This window comes from Pelobates fuscus, chromosome 3, assembly GCF_036172605.1.
Source record: "Pelobates fuscus isolate aPelFus1 chromosome 3, aPelFus1.pri, whole genome shotgun sequence".
NCBI classification, from domain to species: Eukaryota; Metazoa; Chordata; class Amphibia; order Anura; family Pelobatidae; genus Pelobates; species Pelobates fuscus.
The window spans coordinates 293,201,868-293,213,919 of NC_086319.1; the positions used below are offsets into that span (position 1 = coordinate 293,201,868).

Sequence of the window (12,052 nt, forward strand, 5' to 3'; positions counted from 1 at the left end):
TAGGGTTCCTCAATCACCTAAACAACCCCCATTTAAAATCAATAACCCTACCTACCTCACCCTAGTAATAGGGTCCATAAAACTTATACCTGGAAAAAAATTATATTTACCATCTATACTCATCTCTCTTCTAATTCTTGTTTTCTTCAGCCCTCTAAAAGGCTAAATAAAAATCCAGAATTCGCAACACAACTAGTCAAAATATTTTTTTTTTTTTTTTTTAAAAACAGACTCGCAAAAAAAAAGATGAAAACCATTTAAAAAGCAATGTAATAATAATAATAATAATAATCCATCTACGCCCGCGAGGGCCAGCCACAGCTGATCCACAGCTCTCAAGGCGGAGAAAGCCTTTATGAAGGTTTTCCGCACATGCGCTTTATTGCTTGGGAACGTTTCCCATGCGTTGCAATATGAGTAAGAGTGCTCTGATTGGTTGGTTAGTAAGCCAGAGAATGAAAACTCTAACAGGCAAGTCTCCGGAGAAGTGAAGTCTTTCAGTCTGCCTGAAATCCGGACCAAATTCTGTCTTGTTTAAATAGGTATTTTAGTGAATTACCCGCAGGAGAATTCTGAAACCACTCAAAACCAGTTTGATAAATCTGGAGATAACTGCACCCAGAGCCATTTTTAAACACAACCACTAAAATGATAAGCACCATTATTTCCCAACAGCATCAATGAAATACTACAGCACTCTCAGTATAAAAATAAACAGTATATAACTAGATAACTGAAACTGGGGCTAACTAAATACATTGATCCTGGTAAAATGATTTGCTATGTATGTGTGTATTTCTGGCTGGGAGCCCTGGGGCAGGCACTAGGACCGTGCAGCAGAGTGTGAGCTGGGAGGTGGAGAAGGGGCTCTAGTAAGAGGAGAGCAGAGAGCTGGCAGATTTAGTAATAGGAGTTAGGGCTGCGATCCGCTATCTCCCATCATAGAGCCATTCTCCTATGGGATAAGAGCCGGGACCCCCTGTCAGCACAGCATGCAGCCCCAGTGTGAGCCCAGCTGGGAGTGATACCTGTATCTCCCCACTGACAGACAGCGCTGGCTGGGGATTTAAAGGGACCATGTGCCCAGGACTGGCTGGCACCTCTCCCTCTTTGGCTGTGTAGAATGGGCTGAGTGGGACCCAGTGCTGCCCAGCATGCCCGGCTCCGTGCCCTCTCGCTGCCCCTGGGCTCTGCTTTTGCTCCTATCCCTGGTGCCCTGGGCTCTCAACTGCCCCGTGCTGATCCACAGCTGTAAGTGTGTCGCCGAGCGCCCCAAACCCGGGCTGGGCTCAGCTACTGCCCCCAGGAAGAAGGTGGTGTGCACCAACGAGGAGCTGCTGGAGGTGCCAGACCCTGCCCTGCTGCCCAACAGCACCGTCAGCCTGTGAGTACCTACCGGGCACCACGGATAACCATGGGGAGGGGGGTGGTGGGCAAGGCAGGGTAACTTTAAATTGCACTTCTCTGGCACTGGGCATAGGGGCTGGAAACATGGTTAATGCAGGATGCCCTCTGCCACTTGTAACTTCTGAGCAAAAAATATTAACATTAAATCCACAGTCATACAACGCAAGCAATAATTTATCACATTAATACACACTGATTACAAAGTTACCGATTACTGATTGCAAAGTCACTAACATTCTATCAGCACCCAATGGTTTTACAACACACAACCTACATACATATCACAATGCAAGATTACACAGTTAATAACATTCTATCTACCCATTTACACACATATCACACTGTACAGATTACACAGTTACTAACATTATATCAGCACCCATATACACACACTTGCACATATGCTCACTTGCACATATGTACCCAATATGTTTGTACAGATACACTGCAGAATGTAGAAGAATACAGATCATATACATACAGTATTAATGCACATTGCCCTTACACATTACTGGCTGTCCTATTATTATTTTCAGTTTCTTTGGGGTAGTTATAAATATAATTGTGTACATTTTGCCTGCATTGTTGGTAATATAACTGGATAATACAATCTCTTGATATGAAGAAACGTAGAAGTGTGCTATATGAATTACATGTAAAAATGAAATATATGATCCGTGCAATTATATATATAATATATATATAAAAAATAATATCATAGTTTATGTGTTATTGTGCATTTGCACTTATGCTAGTGTATATCTGCATGTCTCCAGCCATGCTTTACTGTTTCCTGTCTCCCTATTTGTAAAGCTTCATCCAATTCGTTTGCACTCGATGCAAATAGGGTAAGGGTATTCGAAGAATTAAATGATCAGTCGAAAACATAGGTGTTTGATGTTCTTGCCCACAAGCAAGCAATCTTAACAATCATGGAGGGAATGGTGTCAGTGATGGACAGTAAATGTACAATACTATTTAATGTATGAGCTGTAGATGACCATGCTGGATTGATTTGCTTGTACTGAATAATCTTTGGGCTTTAAGCACTGAAACTATGCAGTGCATGAAATCGATCAGCACTTTGAAACAGATTTACATTTTTAACATCTTGGTAAACCCCTATATTGACTCTTCCAATACTGTGTTCTCGTTTAATGCATTGTAATGTGCAAAGGACAACTTGCTTGATACTGTGACCATTCCCATCACAGAGTTGTGACATTGCTATAGTCCACCTTCCCCATCCTTTGCCATTGGTCATTATAACGTGGGGAGATGACAATCTATCCCAGATCTAGAAATGATCACAGTGCCTCTGCTTGATCACAGGTGTGATAATTACTGCAACTATGATTTTGAGTATCAAATCTATTTAAAATGAATCTACCTAAAAGATTTAATCTTACTGGTGTCCATTATGACAGTACACTCTGGTTTAGGGAACTATTACTAAAGATGCTTTGATCAGCAAATAATTGTTCATATACATTATGATAGCCCAGTGGCTACATAGTCTAAATGAGATCAGATGTAGCAATAATTTGCATTTTACTAGACTGTGTCATGTGATACATTGCTAAGTCCCTTTAAGTAAACAAAACACAGTAAAACCATAATTTGTGTACACATACATAATTTTCTCACTCACATCTACTTCTATATTGTCTTGCGGACACTTTTTTTCTTCTTACATAAAACATTTGATTGAAAATGACTATGTTTTTGAATGCAGTGTTTTACATAGCTTATGTACAGTTTTCTCAGTTAATGGCTAGTTACGCTAGTAACACAGAAATTTAAATTGAAATAGACTTTATTCCATCAACCTTTTGTGCACCCCTGTTACTGCGGTTGAAGAAGGCAAGAACCCCACCTTAAAGGGAAACATATTCTAGCAGTGTTTTAAAATGGGAAGAATTTTCTTCTTGGCTCACATTTTCCCTGAATCAACATGCTATTTCTACTTACTAATATTTATATGAGCTATCATGACTCCATAGTTTGCTTGGTTAAAAGGATTGAAGCCCATTTTAAAGGCATCCGTTGAAACTATTCGTTGAGTTACTGTGCTTCGTTTTTTCCCAAGATGCTTCAGGAATGCTCTTTATATTTTCTATAACGTTGGGTTATAGTAGATCACATGACTGTAAGCTCTTTTGAACAGGGCCCTTACTACACACCAATTTTTAGCTTAGTCCAGGGAAAGAGGGATGTCTTCTCACTTTATTTCATTGTAGTATATAGAGTACTTAGAAAAATGGTGACTAAGTCGAGGTCATCAGATCACCTTGGTTTGGAGGACATATGTCTACTTATTGTTTTAGATAAATGCTGTTGGGTTGTGCATCAAATAATTTCAGAATAATAACAGAAGCATAATAAATTATTATAAAGTAAGTTTATTATAGGCCATTGCATTCCCTGAACATCGAATAGAAGTTGAGTGTGCATGATCACTAGAACATACATGGGGATATTGTCATCTAATTTCAGTACAGCCAGTTTTTTTCCTGCATGTGCCCTGTGTCTCTCTATGCTTCTGTCTATGGGACGCTTTGGATTGACCAAGGAGATTGTCATCTCTGGGCAGAGAGGACCTGCAGTGAGAAGATAACCATTACATCTCTCAAATTGCTAATGGAGCAGACTGTTTTATTATTTTATTCTACAAAAGAAACATAACGATTTCCCAGCATAATGTTATATCTGATATAAATGTATCAACAACATAGCTTTGCGTCACCTATTCTGCCAAAATACTGGACTGTGAATTTGTCCCTTACCTGAAGGATAAACACATAGAGGACAGATGTGGCATAGCTTCTCCTAGCATTGTATTAGTGATGTTAAATCACTACATTTCTGCCTATCTGTGCGCTCCCCCTTTTCTCTATTTATATATCCCATTCCCCATCCTACAAAAGCTAAAACTTCAGTGGACATTGGTTTTAAAAAAAAGTGCATAGAGAAAGAAATCTGTGTGGATGATTATCAATGTTCTGCTTGTGTATTATCACAGACATCCAGATCCAAAACTGAAAATTTGAATGTAAATCCATAAAGTTGACATTATAGGCTTCAGAGTTAGTGATCAAAGCAAGTTGTTTAAACAAAGCAGTTTAGATGGGAAAATGTATCTCACTAAAATCAGGGTAAGTCATCTAAAGCAGACATGGTGCTTAAACTCTAGCACCTAATCTCATTGTTACTTTTAGGAAGAGATATAAAAGGAAAAAAAAAAACATTAAAAAAACATAGAAGTCTTGGGAAAAAATCAGCCGACAACAATGTTGGACAGCAAATTCATATATCCATCCCTGTGAAAACACAGGGTAGACACAACAGCTACAGAAGGAAAAGGTCAGCATGATAGACTCGGACCTGAGCACAGGAACGGGTAACCAAACCTTGCCTAAACCTCCAGAAGCCCTGAGTCTACACTACCTGACTTTTCTACCCAAAAATAGAAATACACCCATACAAGCAGAGTATATTACATGGGTGAAACATCAGTCTGATCACAGTCTCTCTTACGCCACCCATTGAGCGCAAAGATATCGCCCTCCTGATGTCTTGGGGGAAAAGGGCGAGACGCATGGCAGAAGGGTGGGCCGAATATGACATCCAATTGATCAAGTACTAGGGGGAAGGAACTAGTGCCTGGGTGTCATGGAGTAACACTTCCGGGTTCGGCACTCAGCGGTGAGGAGCCGGACCCCGCCCCCCTCTGACACAGCTCTTACGGTATTTAGGGAGACTGGGCCAGAGAGAGGGTGCTTGGTGATTGATTGTTTGAGCTAACGTGTGAGCTGCCTCCACGAGACCGCGGGCTCCACAGGCTCAGCTATTGGGAGCTACTTCCACCAGACTTACCTCTCCACAAGCTCAGACAAGCCGTTCCAGCCTTTGAGCAAATGCAAGGATTGCTGCATGCCATAAAGGATTACTGGAGAACGGATACTTTGCTACTTTACAAGTGGACCATATCCCTGAACTATTGGAGGACTACCCATATTAACCTTAAGTATATCTTTCAGCTATTTGTCTGCAATATCATTTATTATTGAACTAATGCTTGCTTACTCAAATCTTCATTGCTACAAGTTACTAATCTCATGAAGGACAACTCCCATCATGCTTATTCACTATGAACTGTTTCTTGCTTTGCAATTACATTCAGTGCTTCAAGTTACTAATCTCATGAAGGACAACTCCCATCATACTTATTCACTATGAAATGTTTCTTGCTTTGCAATTACATTCAGTGCTTCAAGTTAATAATCTCATGAAGGACAACTCCCATCATGCTTATTCACTATGAACTGTTTCTTGCTTTGCAATTACATTCAGTGCTTCAAGTTACTAATCTCATGAAGGACAACTCCCATCATGCTTATTCACTATGAACTGTTCTTGCTTTGCAAATATTCTTAGCTACTTGATTATTGTTCCTATTGAAGATTATTCTCATGAACGAATGTTACTCAATGCATCTCTGAAGAAATACTTTATAATGAACTTTGTGTTGTTGATTACTTGCATTATTGCCTAAATGCAATTCATTTAAGTTTAACACTTATTAAAACTTCGGTTGAATCAAGTTACCAGTGATTCTCTCTTTTCTTAAAGCTACAGTATTGATACTTAAGGATTCTCCATTTCTTCACTATTGTAATTAGGGAGATTACAAACTGCAGTTGAGTTACAATCCAAATCACCCCTAGTAGCATAACACTGGGGGATCAATGGGTCAGGCAAGTGCTCGCTGATCATACTGAATATCAACTGGGGAACTACGGGATATTCTTATTCTCCATTTTTCTCTCTCTTCATCTCCCTCTCGGGGGCCGGTGACAACTTATAATAAGGTCCTAAGTATCTGAACCGAATTTTACATGTTACTGTTCATAGTTTTACTTCATTTATTACACAAACCTTTGTTGTCAGACTACACGTTGGCCAGGATGGAAACAGAGACCGCATACAATATCAATAGGTATGTTAATTTAAACCGAATGTTCAAAACCATAACTACAACATGTGATCAGGGATGTATTTACCACAAGGCAAACAAGGCATTTGCCTAGGGCGGCACTTTCAGGGGGGCGCCAAAAAATTCGACCCCAAGCTCCCAGACAAATGCCTTGTTTGCCTTGTGTTCTGAGGCTGTCCACCTTACTGTGAGTGAGTGAGTGTAGCTGTCAGTGTGTCTGTGAGTGAGAATGGGTGTGCCTGTGAGTGTGTGTCAGTGTGTGTATGTCATTTTATGTGAGAGTGTGTGCCTGTCAGTGAGTGGGTGTGTCAGTGTGTGTCTGTCAGTGAAAGTGTGTGTTGGTTAAACAGTGTGTGCCAATGACTGTGTATCTGTCAGTGAGTGCATGTATCAATGAGGGAATGTGTCTGTCAGTCCAAAAAATGACCTTGACACGAATTGGGGGGGGGGGCAAATTTAGATTGTGGTGGTGTCCGAATTTAGTCGTGCCTAGGGCAGCACAAATCCAAAATACACCACTGCATGTGATGCATGACTTCTGTATAAATTCTGTACAGTCACAACTGTAAAATTCATGACAACAAAACAAAAATAAAGAATAAAAAAAAAAAACGAATTTTTTGAGAGGATACAATACAGATCCTGAGGATTCTATAGGATTTGGCTTTAGAAACTCAGATATAAGTAAGGTTCAAAGAAAATGCCAGCAGTTGGATGAGACTCTCTTGATGCAGTAGCCCTAGAAACACATGTGAGCATCAATTGAAAATGACAGGAGGACATGTCTTGATGCAGACAGCAGTATCTTCAAGCAGTTGTTTTGAGCACAATGGTCCAAGCTTGTTTGCTGGAAGGAAGGCTACAATCTAGAATTCACAATTATCATCCCTTTTAAAGGTCTACCCACCTAGTCTTTGAAAACAGATTTATTTTTTTATTTTTCTAGCCTATTTTTACAGGGCACAGTCATCCAGATATAATCATTATTTTCCTTGCATGCGTATACTGGCATTTGTGACTAACTGGCAAAATGGTATTCCCAACTGCAAATAAAATCCATAAAATAATACAATTTTTAAAAATTGTGCCAGCTGACGTTTGCTTACCTGTTTCTGTTTCTTGTTCATTTGTAAAATAATAGTCTGAGAGGGAATAAAACATGAAGTGGTTGGCCCTTCTCGTGTGAAAGACTAATGTTGAATTCTAAGTCAATCACTGGTCCCTGCCTGCAAGGGAGAAGCAGTTACGTCTGTTGGCAGTGTGCATTACACTTACAACAGACATATTCTATGCACAGAATTGACATTAAAGTTCTGGGCTGCCTTCAACACTTGTATGGGGGGGTGCAACTAGCCCCCAGGACACAGTTGCCAATAAGTCTGGTTGTCAGGTGTTTCAAGCTGAAACACTGCACTTCCCTACTCCTACCACCATTAACACTTCACAAGGCAGAAGTGGTCATGGTGGTTGGAGTAACCCTTTAGTAGAATTAGTGAACAAGAGCACAATGATAATATATATATATATATATATATATATATATATATATATATATATATATTGGCATGATGGTTTGAAATGTAGGTGTAATTGCATTGGCTAGCAATTACCTAGTTTAGTTCAAGTATAGATTTTGATATTAAAATTAGCCTGCTGTAGTGGTTATGGTGTCCAGAACACCCTGGCACCCTTACAGAGTAAGTAGTAAATCTATGTAGGAATGGGGTGACACCTTTCCTGTGTCCCTGGTCACATGTACTTTATGTCCTGCAGTTATAGCCAAATGTATTCATCCAGGACTGTGCTTATTGACTGAGAGTGCTCTGTCAATGAGAGTGGCCGTGCGGCCGTGGTTAGTTCAGTGGAACTAATGGGATTCTTTTTGCAGGAGAATCTGGAAGCAGGGTTGTGGCTACAGGTGCCTGTCAGGAACTAGGCAAGTTACCAAACCATTCTTAAACTGTAAGTTACCATAGGAGAGCGCCAGGACACCCCAGGAACCATATCCACTATCTGGCTATATTGGTTATGGTGCTTTGAATGTTCCTTTGAGTTTGTTATTTAGTTTTTCGTTTTCATATCTCAGTCATTCTTAATACCTGTGAATGGCAAAAAGTCAAGACACATTACTGTTACAACTTGTTTCCACTGTTCTCATTGTGTTGTCATATAAGAAATCCATAGCCTTTAATGTGTTTCCTAAATCTAATAAAGCTTTTTTTTAATTAGCTACTGAACACATTTAAATGTTGGGTTTCTCAGAGCCTAGATGTCCGCTGTTTAAAACCTTTAAAAATGTAAAGGGTTGTTTTTCTTGCATACTGTCCATCAGTCCATTTGACTGACCTAACCCTTTCCATAGAGTATACAAGTAGCTATCACTTTCCCTGAATGTACAGACTGTAAGGAAATGGTAATAACCATTACAATATGTTACTGGGAAACACTTCTGTAACGATAAAAACCTGGTTTTAAAATCTGCTCATAATGAATTCTAAATTCAATAAATAAATGGATTCAATTATACTGGCTAAAGGATTACTCCAAACATTATAACCACTACAGCCCACTGTAGTGGTTGTGATGCAAGGAGTACCCTGACCCCCTTTCCCAATAATAGGGCAAACCCTTTTGCCAAGGTCCTTGCCAGGTGCTAACTGTCCGCCTTTGGCTAGTGATGACAGTTGGCTTCTTCAGTCGTTTCGGCTTGCCATTAATTTGCTGAGAGCACCAGCTGACTGCTCTCAGTCAATGAATGCAATTTTGTGCATAGAAATACATTAGAAATAAGTTGTAATTGACATTACTCCTGTTCTGGGCTGGCTAATGTTGTCCCAATGATGCTTCCGGAGGTGGACTTAAACCTAGCAATGCGGTTAAACTCTGTATGTGCAGTGTTTCAAAACAAAACTCTGTATGTTGAGACTCCAGTGACCATGACCACTTCAAATCACTGATTGTAGCAATCTGACGGTGGCAGTCTAATTTCTCTTGAGCTCTCTACCTATAAATATGTTTACCATTCAACTAGCACAGTCGCACTAACGTACCTATATATGGGTGACATGGAATTCATCTGATACCTGACCCATCATCTTAGTTTTATACGTGTAACCCAGGGGGCCAAAGATATCTGATCCAACGTAGTGATGTAGAAATGTCTACTTTTCATTCTATTTGATGTCCACTACTATAATCGGACTCTGCCTATAAATGTCATTGTATAGGGAGCTCTTAGTCTCAATTAAAATATGCAGAGATGCACAGTTAGCAAGGAAATAAGATATAGTTTTCTAATAAGCATCATATTTTATAATGCATTCTACAGTGAAAAAGTCTGAGAAAATACTCTAAGGGCTACTCACTAAAAGGAGATTTGTCAGATATTGAGCAGGAAATTTCCAATTTTAGTCCGTAATTGCTGATTTGGAACAATAACAAAACTCAGCATTATGTCCAATATTTAGTGAATAAGTCCTGTATTTTCAGTGTGTAATAGATTTGGAGATAGCCTACACTCTTCTTTTCTGAGCTCATCTCCCTTCTCCTCCACCTGCCTTCTGAATCTGCCAGGATATTAATTAACAATATGGAGGAACGATCTCACACGATGTCAGATGGATGGACTGGGAATGGCAAATATTTGGGAATGTGACAGTTCCACTTGAGACATGTGAGCTCCCTTATGATACCGGATTAACAGTGGTTGAAAGTCTTTTTAACGCATAGTCATTCTACATTGTTGTAAAGGGTGGAATTTCAGAGAAATAATGGCTCAAACTATTAGCTAGCTATGTTGTTTTCCAGACAAAATTACTCGGATTTGTCTGGGAATATAATTATGTCAAATCCATTGTTTAACCATTTTTGTGCCAGATATCTTAAAATGTTATTGCTTCCACAATAGGGACACTATGGACACTATATCCATGCCATTGGGCATCAACCCTCCATTTAGTGTTAAAATAGTTTTCAAGTGGTTTATTACTTACAACCCAGCTTCCCCCCCACCCCCGTGCTGATCATGATCATACTACTGCATTAGCCCACGTTGCGATGGGCTGCAATAAGTGGTTGAGAGCATTAGCTCTTAGTTGGTATGAATTGGTATGGGTAAGGTGGAGTGTAATCTGAACTTCAGTCATACCTCCATCAGGGCCCTGGAGGCAGGCTGTTGGGAATGCTGGATCAGCTTAAAACTGTTGAAAATGGTGCACAATGAACAGGGGGATTGAGCCAGGGGATTCCATGCACCATAATCACTTCAATGATTTGATATTCATGATTGACTGGCAAGTTCTATATTAACTCTATGTCTATAGATGATGTTCAAACATGCCCCAACCCTGCTGATTGGTCAGATACAAAAAAAGTTTTTATTTTTCCTCAGAACTATTTAGATGACAGGTCATGTTTTCACGTTTGGGATTGTCCTCACAATGGTTGCTTACTTTTTATGTACCATCAGTGGCGGAACTACTGCTGCTGCAGCTGTTGCGACTGCACCAGAACCTGTGGGCATTGGGGGCCCAACTCCTATCTTATAAAGAAACATTTCATGCATGTGGTGCAAACATGGGCAATTTCTGACCACACTTAATACTAATGCAAGGCAAGAACTATTACTTATAAAGCAATTAATTCCTGCATCGCCAGACACAAAATATTCATTCATAGTAAGGCTCAATGTAACATCCACGATCCATACATTTATTCTAGTATGGCTGTTATACCAGAGTAAAGAATTTATGCAGTGTCAAATTTCAAGGTATTGAATGAAGGTGTTTGGGGAAATTATTTTAAGACAATAACTAAGCACAAAGTATACTCCTGTATAGTAATAAAAGTATACTTCATACCTCCCAAGCATCCTTAATTAGGAGGGATAGTCCCTATTTTTTTTGCCCAAGTCCTTATGCCCCTGTTTTTTTGTCCCTAATGTCCCTCTTTTCTAGGAGCTCAATAATAATCTTGGTGAGTCTGAGTGTATATCAGAGTTTCACAGCTCTAATACTCACAATATTTTGTCTTTAAACTACAATAAATATCAGTCTGTGTAAATAAGATACACTACTGTGGTTCTAAATTACACTTGAATTGTCATATCCAGACACAAAGTACAATAGTGAATGTTTACGTAGGGGGGTGTCAAATGTATTCCAGGGACCCATAGCATTCTTTTTTCTCCAGGATATGAATGACCACTGAAAAACAAATATTATGATTAAAGAGCAGGTATTGTAATTTCTGATTTTTTTTCAGAGTATACATTGTGTTTTAGGTTGAGATTTCATATTAGTACGACTCATTGAAACATTTCACAGCATATTACATATAGATTCAGTGCCAGCAATAACACCAGCAAGAATCTTAATCTTTACATGAAAACAACACACAGTCAGGGTCAACCTGATTAACCGAACAGTTGCCAAAGGACTGAACAACACTTTGCAAAGTAATGCTGCACTTGATTTGTTGGTAATAAAAGGGATTTTCAGAAATGCTAGATAAGCTAATCTTAAAGCACAATGTATTGCTTTAAATTGGCAGCTTTTGTAGATGACGGGTCATGTTAACTATTTAGTGACCCCACAGATGCTCACTAAACAATATTGCAAAAAGACCAAAGTCACATGTTATACTTGTCCC

The 12,052-nt window shown here is 39.4% G+C and overlaps 1 protein-coding gene across 1 annotated transcript in view; it reads left to right on the forward strand.

Annotated features, from left to right (window-relative positions):
- The first annotated feature begins 918 nt into the window (after positions 1–918).
- Positions 919–12,052, forward strand: part of ADGRA2 (adhesion G protein-coupled receptor A2) — a 176,128-nt gene continuing 164,994 nt past the window's right edge. The window contains exon 1 of the mRNA XM_063448684.1: positions 919–1,384. Coding sequence (XP_063304754.1) covers positions 1,155–1,384 — 230 coding nt within the window. The 5' untranslated portion in view covers positions 919–1,154. The remainder of the gene's footprint in view (positions 1,385–12,052) is intronic.